Source organism: Pyrus communis, chromosome 11 (genome assembly GCF_041283825.1).
Source record: "Pyrus communis isolate YQ-2024b chromosome 11, ASM4128382v1, whole genome shotgun sequence".
NCBI classification, from domain to species: domain Eukaryota; kingdom Viridiplantae; phylum Streptophyta; class Magnoliopsida; order Rosales; family Rosaceae; genus Pyrus; species Pyrus communis.
Genome location: NC_142575.1, coordinates 3,390,099 through 3,416,665, shown reverse-complemented (window position 1 = coordinate 3,416,665; position 26,567 = coordinate 3,390,099). Strand labels below are relative to the sequence as shown.

The window sequence follows — 26,567 nt, the reverse complement described above, 5'->3', positions numbered from 1 at the left end:
ATCAAAGGGGAACTTGATATGAATCCAATTTTGTGAGTCATTTTTGAGATAAGTCCAATTATATTCCATGTCAGTTTTTTTTCATTTTCATACCAACTTACTCCTAAAATTACTTATAAGTAATCAATATTATCCCTTGATTTTAGGATTAGTATTTGTGATAAGTTTTACCTATTTGAGGTTTAAAGAATAAAATTCCCTTAATGATAGGATAATTGTTGAATAAAATTACTTCCTATATATCTACAAGTGAGGATACGCCTCTTCATTTCTTCTTCATTTATCTATTATTTCTTTTTAGTTTGTTATCTAAAACCTTCTTCTTAATTAGGATTTATCATTTGCCTTGCGAATCTTCTTCTTCTTTATCATTGTTCAGTTTTCCTCTTCTTTTCTCAGGCTTCCACTATATATGAAATTTGATTCTGTTTGATCAAAGAATGGAGGTCGGTTGGCTTCTTTCATCAAATTGCTTGTTGTGTTCAAATTAGTTAATTTCATGGTCAAAATTGGATCTTCATTTGAGTTGTATTTTTACTCAAATTAATTGATTTCATGGCCAATATTAATCTACTTGTATCACAAGATTTTGTTATATAACCTACCTCTATTATAGGTAGATTATATTTATTTTTATTTTTATTATCTATCTCTATCACAGATTGCTTCTATATGTTTTCCTATATTACATAGTAATTTATCTTGCTTATAGGTAGGTAAATTGTGTATTTGTACCTTTCAGTTCGTTTATCTACCTATTGATTAAATATATTTTCTTCGTTTGATATCTTACTTATAGGTATATGTACATTTATGTATTAGTACCTTTTAATTAGGTTGTATACTTTTGAAACTTAATCTATGATAAAAATATTTTATTTTATTAAAGGGTAAAGAATTGAAACGTTTTTTTAAATGTTTAGTAGATTGCAAATGTTTAAATATTCAAAATTTGAAAACAAGGGGTAAAATAGGTTTAAAAAATAGTTAAGTGGACCTAAATCAGAAATTTCAAAAAATTGGACTAAAGCCAATAGTACGTCAATTTTTTGGACCTATATCTTGATGCCCCATAATCAAACAAGTCAAATGGAACGAACAAACAGTCAATCAAGTGTGCTTTGAAGAAATTGGAGCCTTGCTTTGGTGACGCCATGAATCTTGGATTAATTTGACATGGAAAATTCAAAACCTAGTTGAAACATGCACAATTGACGGGGGACTCTAGCATACAGTTATGTGATGCAAGAGACAAAGAGAAGGACATATCCTCTGTCACACTCAATAATCTTCCATGATTGGCATTACGCTGATCATAAATCTGATCTTCCACTCTTTTGGCATTTGTACAACTAAGTATCCCTCATGGAACCCTTTTCCACAAGAAGCTCAATACCATTTGAAATCTCCTTCCTATATTTTCCTTGAGCCATCGGTACAAGGAAAATTGAATTTCTAGCAGCAGCCCCATGACCTTCATAGGTAACAGACAATCAAACCCTATTTTTTTTCCCAAGCCACCCTTGTCAACATATAGTTTGATATGCTTAATTTTTCAGGGTCACAATTTTTGCACGACATAGAAAAGCTACTTAAACCCAACACAGTTAGATTTGGTTGGATTAGCCATTTTTTACACCAACACGAATATCTTGTTAATCATTGTGGGCATATATAGTCTGAGATTGCTCAGACTTATTGTTGTGTAAAAAGATACTCTTTAGTAAAGGAAAAGCTTCGTTCTTTCTCTCTGGCTTATCTGATAAGAATTCTAGGGTTTGTCAATATCTCTCATGGATTTTATAAGGAATGCTAATAGATCAAATGACACGAACATTATAAACAAGTTGAGTTAGAATCATTCGACACATGATGAGATAATGTCTAACACATGATGAGATTATGACTGTGCCCAGGTTTTCAGTCATTTTGACAATAGTATTCTTATTTGTGACGGCTGCTTCTGTCAGTAATGCCACCATAACTTGTAGTGAAGTGGTAGTTTTTCTCACTCCATGCATACCCTTTGGAGTGTTTGGAGGCACAGTGCCTCTAGATTGCTGTAAAGGCATAAAACGGCTGAATGCTGCACAAAACACGACGATGGACCAGAGGATTGCTTGCAGTTGCATTCAGGAAGGAGCTGCAAGAATCCCCAGGATTAATTATGACCGGATTAACACTCTTGGTGATGTCTGTGTGGCTCTCCTTGCCCTTACAAAGTTTACTCTCTACTAAAGTCTCTGCCTAAGCCGCAGCCTCCTCTGTGTTTTTAACTTTTTGTAAGGATACCGCCAAAGTAGGGCTTACTTAACAAAATGCCCCTTGAATTATTGGTAAACTTTATCCCGTACTTTTGCAACTGTACCACTTTGTTTTCATGAACTTTCATTTTGTGTCTCAAATTGCACCCATTTAGTCTAACCATTGTAGTGAATTGTTAACTTTTTCTTACATTGTGCCTACATGAACTAATTCATGAGGTCATATTAGGCCAAAGCCCATGTAAGGAAAAGTTAATGCTCACTTGTGGAATTGACGAAATGGGGCAATGTGAAATGTAAAATGAAAGTTCAAAGGGCCAAAGAAAGGAATAAAGTTTGGGATCAGGATCCTCTCCTGAGCAAAGGGTGAGAATCCTCCTAACCAAGCCTATCGGGCCGTTGAAATTACACCCAACGTTATTTCCGAAACCACCCTTATTTATCAAAACTCAATTCAATTAAACTTCTTTTTACACCACTCAATCTACTTAAAAATAAAAAATAAAACCCTATCAGTCCATCATCTCCATGGAGCAAAACCCCTTCTCTCTCTCCTTAAAAAATCATTCCATCTCCCATGGTTGTCATTCTGCACCCCCATCTACTCCTCCGTAGTCATCCAAACCTCTTCCTCTTCCTTTTCTTCATCATTTGACATCTCTAAATTTCTAGAGCACTAATTAGCATGATAATTGGTATGTGTTCAATTGATTGGTTCAATTTTTACCTATTGATTCCTTTTTCTTTTCAATTAAATGATCTTCTAGTTAGAGTGTTTAATGTGTTTGGTATGTTTCAATTAAATGAGAATCTTCTAAACTCTATATTCCGATCTGTGCTAGAAAAATGAGTATGTCCATGATAACTTTTGGTAGATCAATGAATATTTTTAACTGTGGATAATTTTTTTTTTATCGAAACCGTGGATATTTATTAGATACAAAAGTTGCGGACAACAATTCACATTACATTGAACTGTGGCTAAAAAGTATGTCGCCTATGCACGTTTAAAGGCGAACTCATAGCTAAGCAATTTTTATTGTGCAGCAAAACTTCGGGAATTGATCTAACTTGGATGTGTAATTGAGTTTATGCATTTTAATGATTAAACTGATAAATATTTAAACCACATATGGATTTAATATCGTAGTATCTTTTAGCCTCTATATGCCACAAAAGTTGCAGAAAAAATTTCACAATACATAGAACTGTGGTTAAAAAGTATATCGCCTTTGCACGTTTTATAAGTGAACTCATAGGTAAGCAGTTTTATTGTCGACCAAAACTTTGGGAATTGATCTAACTTGAATGTATCATTGAACTTATGCATTTTAATGATTAAATTCATAAATATCTCGACCGCATATGAATTTAATATCGTAGTGTCTTTTAGCATGTATATTGGTATCTGTGGCAAAAAAATGGGTACCTCCATGAGAAAATTTTGTAGATTGATGAAAATTTTCAATCTGAATATTTATTAGATACCAGAAATCATAAGTCTATTCTAAGTCAATGCGACATACAATATTTGTTAAGATATATTTAGGGAATTGTTATTAGCACTCCAAAAATCTCATTCTACACTTTGTACAAGTGTATTTTTCTTCCTAATTATATAAAGTTTGGAGTACCGAATGAGATTTTTGGAGTGCTAATAACAATTTTCTATATTTATATACATTTTATTTTAGTTTGGAAGTCAACTTCCTTTTTTTTTTCTTTCTTTATCAAGTTGGGAGTATCACTGACTGTGATCCTATGCAACTAGTTGTTGATTCGTTTTTAAAAATTCACATTATTTCTTGCAATGTCTTGGGTTATGAATAACAGAAAGAAAACGGTCATGATACAAGCTAAATAAGAGTAGTACTAATTAGTAAACAACTTGTGCATGATGTTTGCTTATAACCAAGTGGCATGAAGGGACAAATGTGTATGTTTCATGCATGACTTGGAATAGTATTAGTAAAATCATACAGGCCAATCAACTTGTTGGCAAGTGGCCCTTTACAACAGTGGTGAAAAAGTGTTGTGCTCTTGCATGACGGCGTGGGTTTGAATTTTATCGGTGAATAATCTAACATCTAACTTACTAATGCTATCGCTCGACTGAAAAGAAAAAAAAATTGAAATGTATGTAGTGGATAAACACAATCTCAAAATTTAATTAAACTCACTTAACAACGATAAATAAAGGCATTATCTTAACTTAGAGGTGGTGATTAATCCCATTAAAATAGAATTTAATATATACATATTAAAAACAAAAACAAATGGATGCAAAATCTCCCGACTTCCAAGTCATGCATGAAACATGCACATTTGTCCCTTCATGCCACTTGGTTATAAGCAAACATCATGCATTTACTAATACTATTCTAAGTCATGCATGAAACCTACACATTTGTCCCTTCATGCACAAGTTGTTTACTAATTAGTATTCCTACTATTTAGCTTGTATCATGACCGTTTTCTTTCTGTTATTCTATCGGTAAATAATCTAACATCTAACTTACTAATGCTATCGCTCGACTAAAAAAAAAAAAAATCGAAATGTATGTAGTGGATAAACACAATCTCAAAATTTAATTAAACTCACTTAACAACGATAAATAAAGGCATTATCTTAACTTAGAGGTGGTGATTAATCCCATTAAAATAGAATTTAATATATACATATTAAAAACAAAAACAAATGGATGCAAAATCTCCCGACTTCCAAGTCATGCATGAAACATGTACATTTGTCCCTTCATGCCACTTGGTTATAAGCAAACATCATGCATTTACAAATACTATTCTAAGTCATGCATGAAACCTACACATTTGTCCCTTCATGCACAAGTTGTTTACTAATTAGTATTCCTACTATTTAGCTTGTATCATGACCGTTTTCTTTCTGTTATTCATATGCCCAAGACATTGTAAGAAATAATGTTGATTATTCAAAATGAATAAACAACTAGTTGCACAGGGTCATAGTCAGTGATACTCCTAACTTGATAAAGAAAGAAAAAAAAGGAAGTCGACTTCCAAACTAAAATAAAATGTATAAATACCGAAAATTGTTATTAGCACTTCAAAAATCTCATTTGGCACTCCAAACTTTCTATAATTAGAAGGAAAAATACATTTATGCGGAGTATAGAATGAGATTTTTTAAGTGCTAATAACAGTTCCCTAAATATGTCTCAACAAATATTGTATGTGACATTGACTTAGATTTTCGCGAATAGACTTATAATTTCTGGTATCTAATAAATATCCAGATTGAAAATATTCATCGATCTATAAAATTTTCCCATGGAGGTACCCATTTATTTGCCATAGATACCAATATAGAGGCTAAAAGACAATACGATATTAAATTCATATGTGGTCGAGATATTTATGAATTTAATCATTATAATGCATAAGCTCAATGATACATTCAAGTTAGATCAATTCCCGAAGTTTTGGTCAACAATAAAACTGTTTACCTATGAGTTCACCTATGAAACGTGCAAAGGTGATAAACTTTTTAACCACAGTTCTATGTATTGTGAATTTTTTTTCTGCAACTTTTGTGGCATATAGAGGCTAAAAGATACTACGATATCAAATCCATATATGGTCGAAATATTTATCAGTTTAATCATTAAAATACACAAACTCAATTACACATCCAAGTTAGATCAATTCCCAAAGTTTTGCTCCACAATAAAAACTGCTTAACTATGAGTTCACCTATAAAACATGCCAATGTGATATACTTTTTAGCCACAGTTCAATGTAATGTGAATTGTTGTCTACAACTTTTGTATCTAATAAATATCCACAGTTTTGACAAAAAGTTATCATGGGCGTACCCATTTTTCTATAGGAATATAGAGGCTAGAAGATTCTCATTTAATTGAAACATACCAAACTCATTAAACACTCTAACCAGACGCTCATACAGATTATTAAGTTAATTAGTGCTCTAGAAATTTAGAGATGTCAAATGATAAAGAAAATGACGAGGAAGGGATTTGGATGACTACGGAGGAGTAGATGGGGGTGCAAAATGACAACCATGGAAGATGGTAGGATTTTTTAAAGAGAGAGAAAGAGAGAAGGGGATTTGCTCCATGGAGATGATGGACTGGTTAGGGTTTTATTTTTTATTTTTAAGTATATTGAGTTGGGTGTAAAAAGAAATTTGATTGAGTTGAGTTTTAATAAGTAAGGACGGTTTCGGAAATAATGTTGGGTGTAAATAGAAAATGATAGATAAATCAAATACAATGTGGATATAAAAAGTAAATTGGATGTTGAGATACAAAATATGGGTTCAAATAAAATTTTCCAAAAAATAAAATGAAATTTGGTAACGAGCACAAGAGTCATTGCTAAAAATAAGCCTATCATCAAGTCCTCCACATTCCACTATTGTTTTTCTTTTTGTTTTTAACAAAATGATTAAAGAGTCTCAACTTAAAAAATAAAAATAAAAAATAAATAAAAAATAAAGAATAAAGAGTCTTCAATAAATTCACTGTCGATCACGCCGGATCTGAAAAGGAAATATTAATAATCCTTGCAGCATATCCTAATTAATGGTTCAAAAGTGTTAATTAACCTTCAACCTCTAAATTAAATGGGCATTGATTTCCTAGATACACACCATGAAATAGTCTACAGAAATTTGCTGAAGATTAAAAGATGGCCATAGCACAAGAGCTGGTGCTTTTCTGTATCGTCACCTATGCTTTATGCACAGGTCTGTATAATGCTATAGCTTTGTTGGTTCACGCTATAGCTTTCTTCTTTCATTAACATATATATATGGTCAGGATCCGGGATACATATTTTTCTAACAAACATTTTGACATATTTTTTTAGGGCTCATTCCGTAATCTCTTTCAAAAATGCAAATGTCTATTTCAATTTATCGATCATTTACCGATCATCCTTGCAAAGACAAACCCAAAACCATTAAAACATTCATTTATAGTGAAAAAAATGAACGGATATAGTTCGACATATAGTTTTGAATTCGGTTGATTTTTTTTATGAAATGATCTTTGAAGAAATATCTAAAAAATAAATGATTCAGATCCTTAAAATATAATTTTTAGTGGAACCTAAGAAAGTGTGTTAGAATGTATGTCAAAACAATGTATGCCTCTCGATCCTAATCCTGTTTCAATTCATATGTCCCAATCTACATAAAACTGACCAATAAATCAATAAAATTAACCATGTATCGTATAGCTAACAGAGCTCAATTGATGTTTTACAGCTTTTCGAGGTGAAGCTTATCAAGACTGTTGCCAGGAAATACCATGTTGCCGTGATTACCTTAAAAAATGCAAGCCGGCATCGTGCGATAATTATTGTCTAGAGGAATGCGGCCAAAGTGGTTCTTGCATAATTAAGAAAGTCCGTGGACTTTACATTCCCTACTGTCGTTGCTGCACTATAACTTCTCCTCCTCCTCCCGGTGGAGAAATCGGAGGATTCGTTGCGCCCCATTTATTCGCAAGAGGATGAATAATATAGTGCAGGATGACATAATTGGAGTGCCAGTAATAACAAATTTCATAAATAACTTTGGTAAACAACTATTTTGTAATCCTTTTTAATTTTAATGTACAAAATTATGTCATTATATCAATAATAAATGTATTTAACTAAGACTTATAATTCAATAAACTCCAAGTGAATGTTTGGAATTCAAAGTATTTAATTTGTTGGGCACTTAGTATTACGGTTTAGTGGCATTATTCTCCATTAAGTCAGATTTTCCTTACAAGGTGCAACTCGGGTACAAAATAATTTTAAGAACAATGCAGGTTTCAGCACATCATAAAGAAAGTATCTCAACCTTACGTCATAGGTCCAATTCCAACATTAAGAATTTCAACAAGAAATACTTTAGAAGTTAGAACAGAATTCAATCAAACAAGTAGAAAAAGAAAGAACAAACAGTCAATCCGGTATACTGTGCTAAAGTTGGAACCTTGCATTGTTGACGCCTTGAATCCTGGATTAAATTTGGCATGGAAAATTCAAAACCTAGTTGAAACATTCATAATTAACGGGGGATTTAGCATACAGTTATGTGATGGAGAGATAGAAAGAGAAGGATATATCTCCGGTCACACTAAGAATCTTAGTCGTTGATATTATTGAGCCCTATCCAAGTAATAAGAATTGATTGGCCACGCATGCTTATCATAAATCTGATCTTCCACTCTTCTGGCATTTCTACAACATTGTGTCCCTCACGGAACCCTTTTCCACAAGAAGGTTCAAGACCCTTTGAATTTTCCTTCCAATATTTTTCTTGAGCCATCTGTACAAGGAAGATTGAATTTTCTAGCAGCAGCCCCATGACCTCCATAGGTAACGACAGACAGTCAAACCCTATCTTGTTCCCTGGCCACCCCTGTCAACATATAGTTTGATATGCTTAACTTTGAAGGGTGACAATTTTGGCACGAAAGGGAACGCCTACTTAAACCCATCACAAAATTAGAATGTGGTTTGGGTGAATTAGCCGTTCCTTGACATCAACACGAAGATCATATTAGCTTACATCATCAGACACATATCATTAATTTAGCTAGTTAATTAATTTGTCTAGTTTGTACGTGCTTAGTTAGGTCAGCTTTGTTCTAATTAGTCAGTGTGGATCAGGACATGTCATGGATTTTATGAGGAATGCTACTAGATCAACGAGTTTTATAAACAAGTGAGTTAGTGTTCAAGTCATTTGATACATGATGAGATTATGACCTGACTATTTTCCGATATAATCGCATATGACATGGCACAAACGCACGAGCTGTTCTGTTCATAACATCACACTCTATATATAGCCCCATAAACATGTGTAGTACTCCTGCCCAAACCCAAACAAAAGCAGCTAACCATGGCCAGGTTTTCGGTCATCGTGGCAATAGTGTTCTTATTTGTGACAGCTTCTTCTGTCAGTTACGCCACCATAACTTGTGATCAAGTGGTAGCTTGGCTCACTCCATGCATACCCTTTGGAGTGTTTGGAGGCACAGTGCCCCCAGATTGCTGTAAAGGCATAAAAGAGCTGAATGCTGCACAAAACACGACGATCGACCGTAGAATTGCTTGCAGTTGCATTCAGGACGGAGCTGCAGCAATCCCCGGGATTAATTATGACCGGATTAACACTCTTGGTGATGTCTGTGGCTCTCCTTGTCCTTACAAAGTTTACCCCTCTACAAATTGCTCTGCGTAAGCCTCAGCCTCCTCCATGTTTTTAACTTTTTGTAAACATACCACCAAAGTATGGCTTAATTATCAAAATGCCCCTTGAACTATTGCTAAAGTTTACCGTACTTTGGCGACTGTATCATTTTGCTCTCATGAACACTCATTTTGCGTCTCAAATTACTATATTTAGTCTAATTTATTATAGTGAATTTTTAACTTTTTCTTACATGGTGCCTACGTGGACTAATCCCTAAGGTCATATTTCGCCGAGGTCCACATAAGAAAAAGGTAATGATTCACTTAATGAAAATTGAAATAGGGCAACGTGAAATGCAAAATAAAGGTTCAGGAGAAAAAAACAAAGAATAAAGTGATATTATTGTGATAGTTTAGGAAGCATTGGATAATTAATAAACAAAAGCAATAGCATACTAATTGTATATTTGGGTGCAATTTTTTTCAGGGTAATCTGAATCCATAGGAGGATTGGAGAATGGAGAATAACGCTTCCGAGAAGACTATTCCTCGAAGCCATATAGCTAGACAGACCTCTTAGTTGTTTAAATCACAATGCTTTTGTGGAACTTAATAATTTATAAGGGTCGGATCGTCCTGTATAAGGATGGCAATGTAATCCATTACCATCTATTAATAATAAAATGATCCCCTTTTATACACAAAATATATGCATTGTCTGTATGTATGAACAATTTATCTATTACATTTTTATTTTCATTTTTGATACAACAATACTTCAGTTAATTTTTTGTCAGGTATTCTCTAGATGATATTGTTCGTGAGTCTTAATTCAAATCTGATAAGTAAATACATCCGGTTTACGGCTACCACAGTGTACCAAGTTTCAATAAGTAACAGGTGACCCTGCCAACAAGACTCCCCATTTTGCAAGGGTCGGAAGGCGGACGTCTACCGAACTTCAATAAGTTAAATAAAAAATAAAATGAAATGAAAAACTAGATGAGTAAATTTTATGAATAGGATTTTCAGAAAAGCATAAATACATCAGAAAGGAAAAAGAAAAATGTGGCAGTAGTACACAGAGTTACAAGGTATTACATAACAAACAAGATACAAAGGATGAGAATTCTGCCATGAATTGACAGCATCTCCACGCCAATAGGAATGACCTTCCATTCCCAGAATTTATAGCACCCCCATGCACAAAAAATGGACCTCGAACAGACAGATGAAAAGGGTGCCTCCCACTTTTGGGGAACAGCCCTAAGAATAAACAATTAAGAATAAATTCTTGACACAAATTCAATAAATATGGAGTAGCCTCTCTAAATGATCGGATATCAATCTATGAACAAATCTACCAGACAGCGTGTGCAATGGACAAGTCAGCAGGCAAGCAGCTCGACAGCCAGTTTGTGTCAAAAAGTAGAACTACTTTCACTAGCAGAAAGCGAGGGGTCTTCAGACTTCACGAGAGGTGCTCCTTTGCTACCAATGTCGAGTCCCTGTAACTGACCAACAGGACCGTTCTGCAACATATCTGAAAGATGAGTACGAGAATTTGACTGATGCAGGTGTTGGGGTGGCATACTAGATTGGGAATGATTGAATTGTGGCAAATGCATGGTCTGGTGACTAGCCGGTCCTGGTTGTTGTTGAAGCGGAAAATAAGCTGATGGATGGTTGTATGGCATCTGGTGCATTCCCAAGTTGAATGAATCAGAAGCACTCATCATCTCCCCTGTGGCAATCTTGAGCCTCTCAACCTCCTTCTTCAGTGCTTCGTTTAATGCTGCACGAAATATTTCAAACAAAATAAGTACCAGTTGGATTAAATGGACCATTCTCTTCTGATATAATTAAGAAAAAAGAAAAGTTTCGAGTATCAAATATGATAAAAGTTGGCATGTTGCTCACCATCGCGTAACTGAGCTTGTTGTTCCATAGACTGTAACCGACGCTTAAGTTCTGTGTTTTCAGTACTCAGACCTGTTGTGTCCCTCTGTAAGTGACAAAAAACAAAAAAAGTCATAACCTTTAACCAATTAACAAACATTTGTGTATATACGTAAGAAGTGAGCAGAACAACACAGTCCAGAACCAAATGAAGGCTAAATATTAACAGAACATTGCAACAAAGGATGAATTGATGAAGTTCTATTAAAATACTTGCTCCAAGTATCCTTTGTTTTGATTGACGAATAACCTTTTTTTTTCTTCCATACTACGCGTCATCTATCAATTTAAAAATACATAACATAGAGCGATTAGCAATGTTGGATCACAAAAAATGGCTGAACAGAGATTTCATGTATGATTTTAAGGCAGTGTTGTCAGTAAAGATGTGCACATGCAGTACATTTAACGAAAGCTGCTAAAATACACTGACACAAACCTGGAATAACGTAAGTTGAGCAGAAAGAGTGGTTGCTTCTGTTTGAAGGGTCTGAACTTTGCGCTCAAGTTCTTGCATATAGCGTGCCTTGCGTTCTTTTGAGCGAGCAGCAGACTGCCGATTCGCCAGTATCCTATATATGACAACCAAAATGTAAGGCTCCCAAAAATCCCTTAACCGGAAACAAATAGAGTTCAAGAAGTTCGTAGGCAACTAGGCACACAAGTCTTGCATGCCACCATGAGTTTTTGAATGTACAAAACACTCGTAGAGCAATAATCTAAATGGTTTGCTTGGGTGAGAGAAAGTACTCCATTGATACATTCTCACAAAATACGGTTACTGAGGAAAAGGAAAACTATGATGCATATGAATGAATCTCAAATAGGAGGACGATGGATCTTCCGTTGAACACATTCATACTTTTCCAAATTTTATGCAATAGTATTCTCCAAATAGAACCTTCATGCAGTTCAATTCTAATTAACACTCGATCTCAGTCGAAAGGGAAGGTCTTGACAACCAAGAAACAACCTACCTCTCGTAGTGAATTCTAGTGAAGGCAAAGCCTTTGATCAGAAAAATAGCTGGTTTGTGGCAACATCAGTTACTACTATGTTTTTATGCTAATTGTAATTAATAACCACATAAACAGTTTCTAATTTGCAGTTTCTAGAATTCAGTTCATTAAATTCAGCATTTATACGTTCGCGTTTTCCATATACCCAAAACCCAATTAGGATTCCTTCTCACATTTCACATTTTCTCAGCATCCAAACAGAATGCAACAAAATAAAGCAACCCAGAAAGAAAAAAGGAAGAAAACAGAGCATTTTGCAGACCTTTTGGCACGCTTGGGATCAAGGGTCCAGAGCTCAGCGAGCTTATCAGGAGGCATAGCTTTTTTGGCATCCATGACCTCCCCAAACACGCCGGTCGACGTCGACGACCCATCCACCGAGCTGCTATACCGGTGCCTGGACAGCTTCTTCTCTCCTCCTCCATCACCACCACCGCCATTCCCATTGGGCCCACCATTAGGCCCACCATCGGGCCCATCATTGCCGCCGCTATTCTGATCCGACGAATTATTGGACCCGCCAAGCTTGTCGAGGTCAATGTACGTGGAGAACAGGTCCTCCTCCGATCCCATCTCCTCGAGACTTGCCGTCGACGATCCGCCGTTAAACGGATCCGCCGCCGCCGCGGACTTATCCACCATGTCCTCCGACAGCCGAAAGCTCACCTCCGAGTGGGCCCTCCTGTGGCTCCCGCCGTAATCATGGTGGAGGTGGGACCCGTCCGCGTCTTCCCGGATGAAAGGGGAGGCGGAATTGCCCAACATTGTCGCCAAGCTCAGGGATGTGGACGTGGTGGACGCAGTTGAAGACGACGTCGTGGCGGCCGCTGCTAGTCCCGAAGCATTGGCATTGCCACTAATGCCAACGCTTCTGGGGAGCCGTGGGATAGGATTGGATTTGGGATTGGGATTGGGATTGGAATTGAAGGTGAAGAAATTAGGGTTAGGGTTGGATTGTTGGAGGAGGTGTTGATCTTGGTGCATTGGCGGGGTGGTGGTTTCTGTGGACATTGTGGGTTTGTTTGTCCCTCCCTCCCATGTGTTTCGCTCCACTTTGTGTCTTCTGTTCGGTTTCTGTTTTTGTTTTTTTGACTTCTCTTGTTTTGTTTTCTTTCTTTCTTCCCTCGTTCGCAAGAAACACAATGTAAAATTTAAGTCATTATTTGTTGAAGAGATTTTTCAGTATGACCGTCACATAAGGTAGTACATCACGTGTCGTTATATAAATGGTAAGATATGTGTGTTAAAAAGTTAATAACTTAAAAAGTAAAATTTTCTATCACTTGCATAAAAACATATGATGCATCATCCGTATTCCTATCACAACTAAAAATTTCTTCATTTATCCAAGAGAAACGAGAAAAAATAATGTTAGAGAGATCAATATTTTTTATCAAGTCACCTCTTGATATACTTTTTGTCACGTACCATGCATGACTGATTGACGATAACACAACTGCAAAGTAGACCGGCGATCAAACAGGCAAATATCAGACCGATCTTGAAGCCTTGATTGGCGGAATGTGTCAATCACATTGTCATTGTCAACTTACCCAATGGTGGACACTGGTGTTTATTCAAATGGATTTATATTTTTCTAGTAAAAATAAAGACTAGTGGTGGGGTTCATTTTATATTGAATTTTAACAATTTGAATTTTTTTTTTTTTTTCAAGTTGCAGTTTATACATTATCTTTGCATAATATTAATCAAATTGAAAATGCTTGAGACATCCAATTAAGTTCAAAGAAATTAATGAACATTATGTTTTAAGAAATATTGAATTTTTTGGAATGAAGAATTAAACATAGACGGTTTGAATAATTGAAATTCGACGTATGATGAGTGGTCCATATTTTTACTAAAAAATGAGAACCTCTCTAAATAAGGGCTTTGTTACATTATGATATCAATAAAGTTATTAATAATTTATGTAAAATAATAATATCACGTAACGAAATTATAAGACAGAAAAAAAATTACTTGAAGGAAATTCAGAAATAGAATAAGCTTTGCCCCCTTACTTAGTAAGCTCCGCCTAGTTACCGGAGTCGACAAGAACAAGATTCAAATAAAAAAATGCAAGCTGGCTATGCATGGATGGAGCTTGAATGGACGAACCATTGTCCATGTGTAGGGGCCACATACGGTTCAGTTTCTGCTCATTGGGTCCATTGGCTACCACTAAAGAGGATGACATCAAATGAAAGGAAAATATTTCGCCACGAATTGAGATTCTCTTTAGATCTCGATGTTCGGAGTCAACGGAATCAGAGATTCAAACTGCTTATGCTAGGGAAAGAAAGACTCGAACTCTTTGTGTGGCGGACTAGTGAGATGGACTAATGGATATCTAAGTTAACCGGCTCAGGACATAGAGATCCGGATATAAAATATGTGAGTGGATCTCTTCCTAACTTATATATTTTCATAAAATAGTAGCCTGGCATGCATTTCGTATTTCATGATTTGAGGATGTTTTATATTATGCTTTACGAACTTCCATAATTACGGTTTACGAAATATTCATAATTTTATCGAAATTACGTTTACTGACGGTTACGAATTATTGGATTTGCGTATATGGATTTCTATTGATCTCAAATATGACTTATATTACAGTTTTACGAACATGAATACGATTTATCTTGGATTTATGAGATGAGACTTTGAGCTAGTGAGCTTCGATGTTTGATACAAGATTTTGAGTTATGTTTTTGGTACTTACCTAGAGGGTTATCATACGGCACATCCGCACACCACGGGTATAGATGTCTATGGCCATAGGACATAAATGATGGAGGAGTGAGATGTGATATATTATATACCCCAGCTTCACTACTGAAAGCAGTTTCAGTGTGGATGTATGTTATTTTATACAACTTCACCTTCGGGTGATGGACAAGTTATTCAACTTCACCTTCGGGTGATGGACAGGTACTGCCTTCGGGCGACTATGATACCCCTAGATGAGTATTTCATTGATGAGATTTACGGATTTTCCTTCGGGCAACGTTTTCAGCATTATTGAGCATGTTTTACAAAGGTTTTGCATGGTATGCTAGGGTTTTTATAAAACCTATATGTAGTATTATATATGTTTTCAAAACAGGGGGTTAGTATGTTCATAAATAAAATGTTTTCTTATTATTAGTATTATTATTATAAACTTTGGTCCACTTACCTTTTCTGTTTTGGCGCCTCCTCTAGAGTTAGGATCGAGACACATGATCCCAGTGTCAGGACACTTCTGCATAGGTATTCTCGAGTCTTCTCAGTATAGGTATCATTCCTTTGTTCGTATATTTTCCTAAAAATTCTTTCACATTATTCTTACTTAGTTGTATGCTCAGAACATGATTCTGCATCAGTTTATATCTTTCTAATTACATATTTTATCAGTATGCATGTTTTTAAAATGACTTCATCACCCTCAGGTGTCGGCCAATACGTACATACCCTGGTATGTGGAGACATCGAGGTTGGAGCATGTCATAATGAGTCCCACAAATAGTCCATATTTTTACCAAAAAAGGAGAACCTCTCTGACTAAAGGCTTTGTTACATTATAATATCAATAAACGACGTTCTTTATATATTAATAATTTATGTAAAACAATAATATCACGTAACGATATTATGAGTAAGAACAAAATTACTTGAATGAAATTCAGAAATAGAATAAGCCTTGCCCCCTTACTTAGTAAGCTCCGCCTAGTTACCGGAGTCGACAAGAACAAGATTCAAATAAAAAAATGCAAGCTGGCCATGCATGGATGGAACTTGAGTGGACGAACCATTGTCCATGTGTAGGGGCCACACACGTTTCAGTTTCTGCTCATTGGGTCCATTGGCTGCCACTAAAGAGGAAGACATCACATGAAGGGAAAATACTTTGCCACGAATCGAGAGTCTCTCTGGATCTCGACGTGCGGAATCAACGGAATCAGAGATTCGAGCTACTTACGCGAAGGAAAGAAAGACTCAAACTCTTAATTGTGTGTGGCAGACCAGTAAGATGGACTAATGAATATCTAGGTTCATTGGCTCAAGACACAGAGATCTGAATATGATCTCAATTTACTTTGCCACACTGCATAGACTGTTATTGTGGTCATTCTCCATTACAAATAAATTACAATTAATACGAGCATACATTTTTTTATGTGTTATTAATCCACCACTTGTTATAATATAGTTCGATGACATATCTCATCAACTTGTAGTTTAATTTGTGTTAGATGACATGTGTTTAAATATAATTAAGGAGTTCCTCTCATAAAAAAAACATAATTAAGGAGTCGAGCAATATTTTTAAATGAAGTGGGAAGTTAATTTCTAATTGTCGTCACGTACCTTTCCAAGTGGGATAAAGCTTATAAGATGTTGAAAAAAGCTATGAGATGTATGATTGTTGCCTAGGGGCTAGGGGATACATATCAACAATGACCATTTCTATTTTTTATACGAATAATAAAGGGAGGTGATATTTACACGGTCATTTTAATTTCTCATGTATTTCTCTTTAATTATGTAATCAAATTAAATAAATTAAACAAAATTAAAGGGCATGACTAAAATGGGGTGTGCAAGGAACAAAATGTGTGTGTTTATCATTCCCTACGAGTGTGCACACATATAGTAAATTGAATGTTTTAGCTTAGGTTTTATATTGGCACTTCATGAATGTCATACTTCTCATTTATGAAAGAATCGTTTTTGCTCAATCTTAATTCTTGCGTGACATTACCCCTTTTTTAGAACTGCGACACATGTTTAAAAGTCTGACCATATTAGCATGTTGCAATTCTCAAGGGCGGAGCTAGAATTTTTTTCTTGAGTGGGCTAGCTAAAAGCAGTACCACAAAATTATATGTTCATTTTTTTACCTATATAAAATTATATAATAATCAACATGAAACAACAACAATGAAATATAAACTTTTCTCAAAATTGTAATCTAATCTACAAATTCAAGGACCATATAAATAATAAACCTATAATTAAATCAAGAATAGTAAATAAAGAGATTAAGAACGTACCAAATGTGATATTCATTGGAAAATCTCCATGGAAAGTAACACTATGTTTGGATGAGGGAAATAAACATGGAATTTTGGTAAAAGTCAGAATTTATAAATTAACAGGCACCAATTCTCTTGTTTGGATTCATAAGCATAGAAATTTAGAATTTCCGCATGGAAAAAAAACTTGGAATTTGGGACCTCCAAATCCCAAGTTCAAATTCCATGTAAATAGGTGTCATTTCTCAATTTCTATGATTGAGAGTTTAAAAATAACAAATTCTGTATTCAATTCCATTGTTCTTTTAGGTTAACCAAACAAGAAAATTTACAAATTCTAGAAAATAAAATCTCGTCATTTCAATTTCCGTCATTTTTAAATTCCTTAGTAATCTTAAATTTCTTCACCCAAACATAGTGTAAGGAAATTGCAGAGCTAGGGCTTTAATGGTTGATTAAAACAAAATCTTTTTCTTTTTTTGAGTAAGAAGCACAATGGTTAGATTGCATTGGCTAAATAGTCTTTTTTTTTTTTTTGTCAAACGATAGATTTGTTAGATTAGATGTTAAATTAGGCAGCACGCCGTGGTGCAAGGGCAACACTCTTCTCCACCACTATAAAAGGATGGGGAATAGAGAGAGAACTCATTTTATTTTTAGCATAAAAAGTATTATTTATTACCTATAATACATAAGTATACATTAAATATTAATATGTATTAAAATTGAATGAAATATATAGACTACATGCATTAACATAAGCAATTAAAGCATGAATTTACAAAAAAAAACCTCCTGACTACAACCTATCTAAGCCTTGTGGGTGGCTCTGCCATTATCTATAAGGGAACAAATGCTACACCAGGATTAAGAAAATTAGCACAAAGAACTCATTATGAAATCACAAGAGACACAAGTAATACCCCTATTAGAAAATGTACATGAAGAAATACACAATAACATTTTAAGTGCCAATAACATGCATGTCTCCATCATGTTTGTTTACATATCCGTCAGCTGTGGAAAGAGTCCATTAATTGCTTAATTAGATACGTTAATTAATAAAAAAACCATGGTGACGATCGATGCTGAAAATGAAAGGGTCTTGTGTTCATCGTTTACTTTTGTTATCCCAAACCATATGGCTCAATTATATGTATAATAATCCTTTCTTAATTATAAACTAATCACAATCTAACTGTATTTGGTAGTTAATTAAAAAGGTTCGAACAATGTTCACTCATTTTATCAGAGAATTAATTTTGAAAATGACTAGAAGTTTAGGATGTAAAACGGTGTGTTGAAGTGTGAGAATCAAACACAAAATTTCGAGTGTAAAATTTAAAACGTTAATTTATTATTGGTTGAGGTTCTCATCTTCATTTTTTTTTTTTTTAACAAAAAAGCGCAAAGACTTTTTTATGTCGTGATAAAAGTTTTAAAACTGTGAGGATGAGAAGGTAAAAGAGTCCCACATCAGTGAAATGAGAGACTTTACAAAGGCTTGCCAGTTGGTTTTATGGCGGAACCCCAACTTTCTATATGCTATCAGAGCATGTTGATTGCTTATAAGATGTTGGACTACTACTCATATTACCAATCAATTTTACGGCGTAACCCAACTTTCTTCATAAACACATACAAGTTTGTTGAAAAGTTAAAGAGATGACTGCTCTCAGATCAGGTCAGAGTTTTGTAGGCCCTTAGATTCAAAATGAAGGAAGAAGAATATGCAGACATGCTTTTGTGCATGTTGCCGTTTACTCAATCTAGTTAATAATCCATTATAATATTTCCATCACTTTCAATTGGTTTGTTTGTAGCAGCCGGCCATGGTTGAGCATATATTCATTTAGTTCAATCTCTCTGATCATAGCATTCTTCCACAAACATGGAAGCTTTCATTGCAGTAATTGTAGTAACTCTGTTCATCGCTTTTTTCCTTTCAAAATTTCTGTTTAAGGATCAGACCAAAAACCTGCCAGGAGGGTCTTTAGGCTTTCCCTTAATCGGAGAGACGTTCAGCTTTCTTCGAGCACAGAAACAAGATCAAGGACCCGAATGGCTCGAAGAGAGAACATCAAAGCATGGACCAGTGTTCAAAACCTCCTTGATGGGTTCCCCAACTGTGGTGGTTGTTGGTCAAGCGGGTAACAAGTTCGTCCTTGGTGCTGAGGATGATGTCCTTGCCGCCAAGCAACCTGTCACCCTGGTAGCCATTTCTGGAAAGCAAAATATATTTGAACTTACAGGCTCAAGGTACTTAATAAGCCCTCATCTTATGTTTTCGGGAAATTTTTCTCTTATCTAAAAGTCAAACACTTCATATTTTAAGGTTTATAGTCTGATAACACATGCATGTCACGAATTTGGTCCAATAGGATGACAAATGATTAATATCGTGCGTATTGCAGGTACAGATTGGTAAAGGGAGCAATGGTGAGCTTCTTAAAGCCAGAAAGTCTACAGAACTATATTAAACGAATGGATGGACTGATCAAGACCATGTTACTAAAAGAAACCGAAAATAAAGACACCATAAAAGTTGTGGTCACCATGAAGAAATTTACATTCACCATAGCATCCAGCATCCTTTTCGGCATCGAGGATGAGCGCATTAGGGAGGTTTTGTTTGATGATTTTTCTTTAGCATTCAAAGCAGTTTGGTCTCTTCCTGTTAACTTCCCTGGCACTGTTTACTGGAAAGGCCTAAGAGCCCGGTCAAGGATTGCTAACCAGATTTTGCCAATACTTGAGCAAAGAAAGGAGGCGTTTTCAAAAGGAAAATTAAGCCCTACAAGCGATGTTTTCTCATCATTACTAGCATTAAGAGATGAAAATGAAGAACCTGTTTCAGATGATTTGATCGTGGATAATTATGTCACATTGATGGTAGCTAGTCACGACACTTCAGCCATTCTTCTGAGCCTGATGATATGGAAGCTGTCCAGAGACTCTGAGATATACAACAAAGTTTTAGAGGGTATAATATTTCATTAGGTATCTCCTTTTTTATCTTCCCAAATTTCTCACTAAATTTATATGCCTGTATTTTCTTTGCTTGTAGAACAAATGGACATTATAGGGAAGAGGGAGGAGGGAGCAGAAAATAGGCTGACTTGGGCTGAGATACAAAAGATGAAATACACATGGAGAGTTGCACAAGAGCTGATGAGGATTATCCCTCCTGTGTTTGGCAGCTTTAGAAAAGCACTTAAGGACATTGAATATGGTGGCTATGATATCCCCAAGGGATGGCAGGTAACAGCATTTTATATCATCATCTTCAAATATTATATCAACAAGCTAGAACTAAACTATTTGTTAGGACTTTTTTTACTTGGGGTGTCTAGTGCACGAGAGATTCTATCTTGTAATTAGTGACACCAATTGGCAACTATCTAATAGATGACAGATGATGTACATGACAATCATCTATGTCACTGGTTATGTGCACCGGGATTATATATTAGTTTCAAGATAGTTTGTCTCTCCTAGAGCGCCCCCAAGCCACTCCTAAGTTTGTGCCTAGTTTCCGGACTAGCACTTTTAAAGGAGATCAAGTTCAACTTTCAAGAATGAGAATTAACATGTGAATTTGGTTTTGCAGGTGTTTTGGGTGGCCCATGGAACTCATATGAACAAAGAGACATTTGACAAGCCTACAGAGTTTGATCCATCAAGGTTTGAGAACCCATCAAAACCAATCCCTCCCTATGCTTATATTCCATTTGGAGGAGGCCTCCACACTTGCATAGGGAATGAGTTTGCAAGAGTAGAAGTGCTCACTATCATCCACAACTTGGTGACAATGTATGAGTGGTCTCCGGTGTACCCCGATGAAGCTATCACCAGGCAACCAATGCCATATCCATCCATGGGTCTCCCAATCAAGATCAAACCAAGGAAGCCTTAATTACAACACAAGGCTTTGTTTATATGCCTTGCAAAGAATTGATAATTTGTATCTGCATCTCATGGCTTTACTAAGATTTTCCGTCATGAAAATCGGTTGTGATCACTACATACTTATTAGTCATAAGGGCATTGTAACTAAATCTTTTAGTCATGAAGAGTGATTGTAACTAAAAGATGTTGTGACTAAAAGTCAGGATTTGGTTTAATTTTCTATTAACAAATTATGATGTGACTTTAGTCGGTCAATTTTTATTTTTTGCTAAATCAACTAGTCACGAGGTTTTTAGTCACAGTCCAATTACAGAGCTTTTTCGTGACTAAATATTTTAGTCACAACGTTTTGTACTTTTGATCACAACTTTCGTTATGATTGAAAGACTGTTTTTATTTTATTTTGTAGTGACTCGTTACCATCCACAACTTGGTGAAAATGTTTTGAGTGGTCAAAGGTGCACCTTGAGGAACCGATAAATCGTAACCTAACCCAGCGCCATATCCATCCATGGGTCTCCCAATCAAGATCAAACCAAGAAAGCCTTAATTAGTACAGTGCTTGTTTATGCCTCATGCTTTGTGTTTGATAATATTCGTTTGTCCTTCAAAAGAAAATCTTGTAAGAATTCATGAAATTATTGATGCATTATAAAATAAAGTTGGGTTAACCTAACTCTTTTCCTTGATATATCTTACTTTATTACCTCAATTTTTACGGATTACTATAGCCTTATTTGCTCAATCTTGTTCACATCCGGATTAGGGTTTGTAATGTGGACTTATAGTCCAAATGGTCAGAACATTTACCTCTGCATCTAAGGTCATGTTCAAATTTCCTTCCACCCCAATTCTTCTGTCATTTGGCAAAAAAAAAAAGAAGTGTTACCAGCAACGTATTTTTTTAGTTGAATAATTTTAATTTTAATTTCTATTCATTTCATCCTTCTTTTTGTAATGATTTATCCGTAAATATTTTTTAGTTATGCGTTTGAGAGAATTGAACTCCAAACATCTCTTAATCTGTTTGTAATGATTACCTACAGATGTGCTAACCCAGGGCTTTCATTTTATCTTTTGATTGCCAATCTCATAGCATATCTCATGGCCTCATAAATTACAAGCTTTCGTTTCTTCAAGTTGTCTGCCTCTAGGGATTTTAAAGGCCATATTTCCCAGCCTAGCAAAGTCTAGGCTATGGAATTAGAGGTGAAAAATCAATCCTTCAGATTGTTAATGGATACTCATTAAGAACCATTTAGTTTGATTTTACCTTAAATCATCATCACCACTACCAATTTTTCCTGTATATTATGGTGATTTCAAATTAAAATGATCTTAACAGGTACCCATTAACAACTCAATAGGTTGATTTGCCACCTCTCTATGTAATATATGATATCTATAAAATGTTAATACAAAATGAAGATACATACATATATATATATAATGATGAATTAATTAAGAAAAATCCAACCACTGGAAGAATAATGTTTGGGAAATAACTCAGTGACCATAAGAACTGAGAATGTTGGATAAATTGTGGTCTCCAAACTCTCTACAAAGGAAGGTGGTGGCGATGACTTGGTGAATACGGGGAATATGATGAACTATTCATGACGAAAGAATTTGGGCTACTAGCATGGCCTCTGTTTGGGGTCCTCGGAGTCATCGGCGTCACTGGGCTTTTTGATATTGGTGATGTCATTGAGCTCCGGCCGTAGCCTCCGTTGCCGGCACTTCTTCTCGGCCCTTTCTCAGCCCACTTGAGCTCTGCTTGCTTCACCCTGGAAGGGTACCTTGACCAACACCCAAACTTCCCTGCTCTTTGTATGTACCTATAAGCCAATTTACTTGTGTCATAAAATAAACAATGAGACAAAAATATTATTTTATCCGAACATCATGTTGTGGAGTTTCTTTCTTCTTGTATTAGGCCACTGTCAGTTTGTGAAGTGCCAAGTATGAAGAACCAAGGACGGCAACGCTATAATACATTTTATATTGAGAGTTTTAACAAAAAGTCTACGGCATTTTCATTAGTTTTCCTTTTTATATTTTGTAATTTAATGTTACTATCGGCTTCGTCGGTTAGAACAACCTCATTGCCGGCCTTTGTTTTTTTTTCAGTTTTCTTGTTTTTTTTTAGCTTGTGTAGCTTGCTTGTAATTTATCGTTACATGTATGATAGTTGATGTGTTCAAAAATTCAACATTATATATTAGTCTATTACCATTTTTTCTAGTGTTTGACACCATATCGTCCAATCTATGGTTTAGGAGTGGAAACCAATCCATGAAAATGGTATATCTCCCATCGCAGCCCAGCTCGACTCTGCAGCAGCACGATATTTTGTTTTTTTTTCAGTTTTCTTGTTTTTTTTTAGCTTGTGTAGCTTGCTTGTAATTTATCGTTACATGTATGATAGTTGATGTGTTAAAAAATTCAACATTATATATTAGTCTATTACCATTTTTTCTAGTGTTTGACACCATATCGTCCAATCTATGGTTTAGGAGTGGAAACCAATCCATGAAAATGGTATATCTCCCATCGCAGCCCAGCTCGACTCTGCAGCAGCACGATATTGTCCATTTTGGGACCTGGCCATGCCCTCACGGTTTTGTTTTTGGGAACTCAGACGAAAACTTCCCAGTGGGTGACCCATCGTAGGAATGCTCTCGCCTAAACTCGCTTAATTTCAGAGTTCCGATGGAACCCGAAACCAGTGAGTTCTCAAAAGGTCTCGTGCTATAGGGAGGGAAGTATGTACATATAAGGCACGTCACCCCCTCTCTGTTGGTCGATGTGGGATGTTACAATATATTATTCTTTGGGATATTTTTTTTTATTAATGGAAGCGAGATAGAGGACTCGGATTAATTGAGACGCATTTCAACATTGAAAGAGAAAGTACCACTAACTACATAATAATTGGTAAATTTAGGGCAGTGTTTAGGCACTTAAAGAGCTCGGTCTTGGAATGTTATTTACATAATTAATTAATAACATTTTCACCACAAACCTAATTATATGGTTGATGATTTTGCTATAAAAACTTCCCACATGCCAAAGACTTAAAAAGAGAACTGTTATTGATACTTTATAATCATCATACATTACTTAAAGTACAGTTTCGCTAATCTATTTCTTTACAAAATAACTAAATTATCTTCATAGAATGCGAATAATGGTTAAAATAAGAAAATTTAAAGGAGTTTTAACGAAAAACCCACGATACTATTCACTTTAACGAAAAACCACATTTTTATACTAAAAAGTCAATCCTGATACTATTCACTTTACCCTTTATTTTGTCCTTATTATTAAAACTCAAAGTTTTCAAGCCATTTTTATTAGTTTTCCTAAAATTTAATCATTCTAAAGTTACTCATCGGTAATAATCGTGTTGAGCTCATGACTTGAATCTAAATATCTAGTAATTGTATGTGATAGGAATTCAACTAAGTAGAAAAAAACTTAATCATAGTTTAACTTGAACATACCTTTGGCTGAATCTCCTCCCTAAACACTCGACGCATTTTCTACCTTCTGTCATTTCTCCCATCCCTAGAATCACGCATTGTCTACAATACACTCTACCACATACCTGTACACAAAATTAAATTACTAATATCTGATCCATCGCCATTTCCATACATGTGTTCAATATTTTATCAGATAAATCAAGCATTAGATATTGTAAATTTGTACAAATAACACGTACCAGGCAACGGTGGCGGAAAATATAGATGTAGGTACTGCAAAGGGTGCAGATATTAGAGTGGGGAATCCCAGGCCTTCTTATTCCTCCTCTCTCTTTCTGGTACATGGAAGCCATGCTCACACCGCTCACACCACTCACATCATGATCAAAAGCCCCCATGCTAGTCTCCAATCCATGCTTCATACCTGAATTACACGTGGGACCAGGACTATTCAGACTCATATGATGACCATTATTAACTGCATGGCCATCATGACCATGATGCATCCCACGATGCATCTGATGGTTATGATGATGGTCGCCACCGCCCATATATTGACCGTGACCTCCATGGCCATGCTGCATGTCATGGTTGACTTCACGTTGATGACCATGATGAGTATTCATATGATGATCAATATGCTGATGATTATAATCATTGTTACTACCAATGTCATATGGACCGACAGGGACATTGTTTTCGTTGTTGTGGTGGCGGTTGCGGTGGTGGTTATCTCTGGATGCTTGCAAGGCACGGTTGAAGTCAAGGCTGGGGAGTTTGGTCAAAGGAGAGGGGGAGGATGCTTGTGTGGTGGATTTGAGTTGAGAGGTAGGATTCAATAATAATGGAGTAGGTTTTTTTTTCTTTTCTGATGTAACTTGGTGTAGTTTGAGCTCTGCAAAGTCCTGGAAAGTTAGGTTCACTGACTCATCTGGGATGCCTTGGTACATGTCTTCAAGCTCCATTCTTGCCTTGCTCAATGTTGCCTTGTCCCCCATCTCTACAGTTTTTTAGAGAGAGAGAGAGAGAGAGAGAGAGAGAGAGAGATGTTTAGGTTCCAAATGTTTAAGAGTGAATTAGTGGTTGGAATTAAGATGGGAGATTAAGTTGGTTTAATAGGTTCCAATGAGAACGAAGACGGTAATAAAAGGACAAGCTGGAGGGCCGGCCGTGGACATTGAGCAAAAAAAATTTCTCCCATACTGAAACAAGGTAGGTATTAAGGATTGTGATGTGTATTACAAAACCCCCCATAAAAATGGGTTGAATTGGCCCTCAACTTTGACGCATGTAAATTACTAATTATTCCCCATGGTACACTATTTAACTGGTTTGAATGTTAAGCAGGCCTGGATTAGATCAGTTGGCAAGAGAAACCGCGTTCGTCCGGTTGCATTTAAGTGCAAATCATTCCCATAAATTAGAGTAGCTTAGAATGTGTGTATACGTATATAATCTTTGTCTAAAAAAGCCTATGAATGTCGCAAAATGAATGGTTATTTTGTAAGGAAAACTAATGAAAGGGGTTTGAAAATTTTGAGTTTTAACGATAAGGACAAAATAAAGGGTAAAATGAATAGTAACAGTATTGACTTTTTAGTGTAAAAATGTGATTTTTCGTTAAAATGAATAATACCGAGAGCTTTTCATGAAAGTTCCCTATTTTGTATAAGGTTGGGATTAAAAACAAAGCAAATTAGCAGGCAAAAA

General features: G+C 35.6%; 4 protein-coding genes across 4 annotated transcripts; 2 read left to right on the top strand and 2 right to left on the bottom strand.

Annotated features, from left to right (window-relative positions):
• Positions 1–8,789: 8,789 nt before the first annotated feature.
• On the top strand, positions 8,790–10,217 carry LOC137743623 (non-specific lipid-transfer protein 1-like). The gene is made up of 2 exons (XM_088679910.1): positions 8,790–9,503; positions 9,946–10,217. Exons 1-2 carry the CDS (start codon positions 9,166–9,168, stop codon positions 9,953–9,955), a joined length of 348 nt encoding a protein of 115 aa, XP_088536036.1. The 5' UTR covers positions 8,790–9,165; the 3' UTR covers positions 9,956–10,217.
• A 244-nt stretch (positions 10,218–10,461) lies between these two features.
• On the bottom strand, positions 10,462–13,598 carry LOC137741998 (transcription factor RF2b). Its single transcript, XM_068481723.2, has 4 exons — positions 12,699–13,598; positions 11,857–11,989; positions 11,379–11,463; positions 10,462–11,253 (listed from the first exon to the last, which is right to left on the bottom strand). The coding sequence occupies exons 1-4, from the start codon at positions 13,445–13,447 to the stop codon at positions 10,880–10,882; spliced, it is 1,341 nt and encodes a 446-aa protein (XP_068337824.2). The 5' UTR covers positions 13,448–13,598; the 3' UTR covers positions 10,462–10,879.
• Positions 13,599–19,147: 5,549 nt separating this feature from the next.
• On the top strand, positions 19,148–21,642 carry LOC137743811 (11,12-secotaxane synthase). Its single transcript, XM_068483748.2, has 4 exons — positions 19,148–19,719; positions 19,875–20,443; positions 20,528–20,721; positions 21,071–21,642. The coding sequence occupies exons 1-4, from the start codon at positions 19,352–19,354 to the stop codon at positions 21,374–21,376; spliced, it is 1,437 nt and encodes a 478-aa protein (XP_068339849.2). The 5' UTR covers positions 19,148–19,351; the 3' UTR covers positions 21,377–21,642.
• Positions 21,643–22,927: 1,285 nt separating this feature from the next.
• LOC148692689 (uncharacterized) lies at positions 22,928–25,855 on the bottom strand. The gene is made up of 3 exons (XM_088680151.1): positions 25,097–25,855; positions 24,876–24,979; positions 22,928–23,207 (listed from the first exon to the last, which is right to left on the bottom strand). The coding sequence occupies exons 1-3, from the start codon at positions 25,853–25,855 to the stop codon at positions 22,928–22,930; spliced, it is 1,143 nt and encodes a 380-aa protein (XP_088536277.1).
• Between the last annotated feature and the right edge of the window lie 712 nt (positions 25,856–26,567).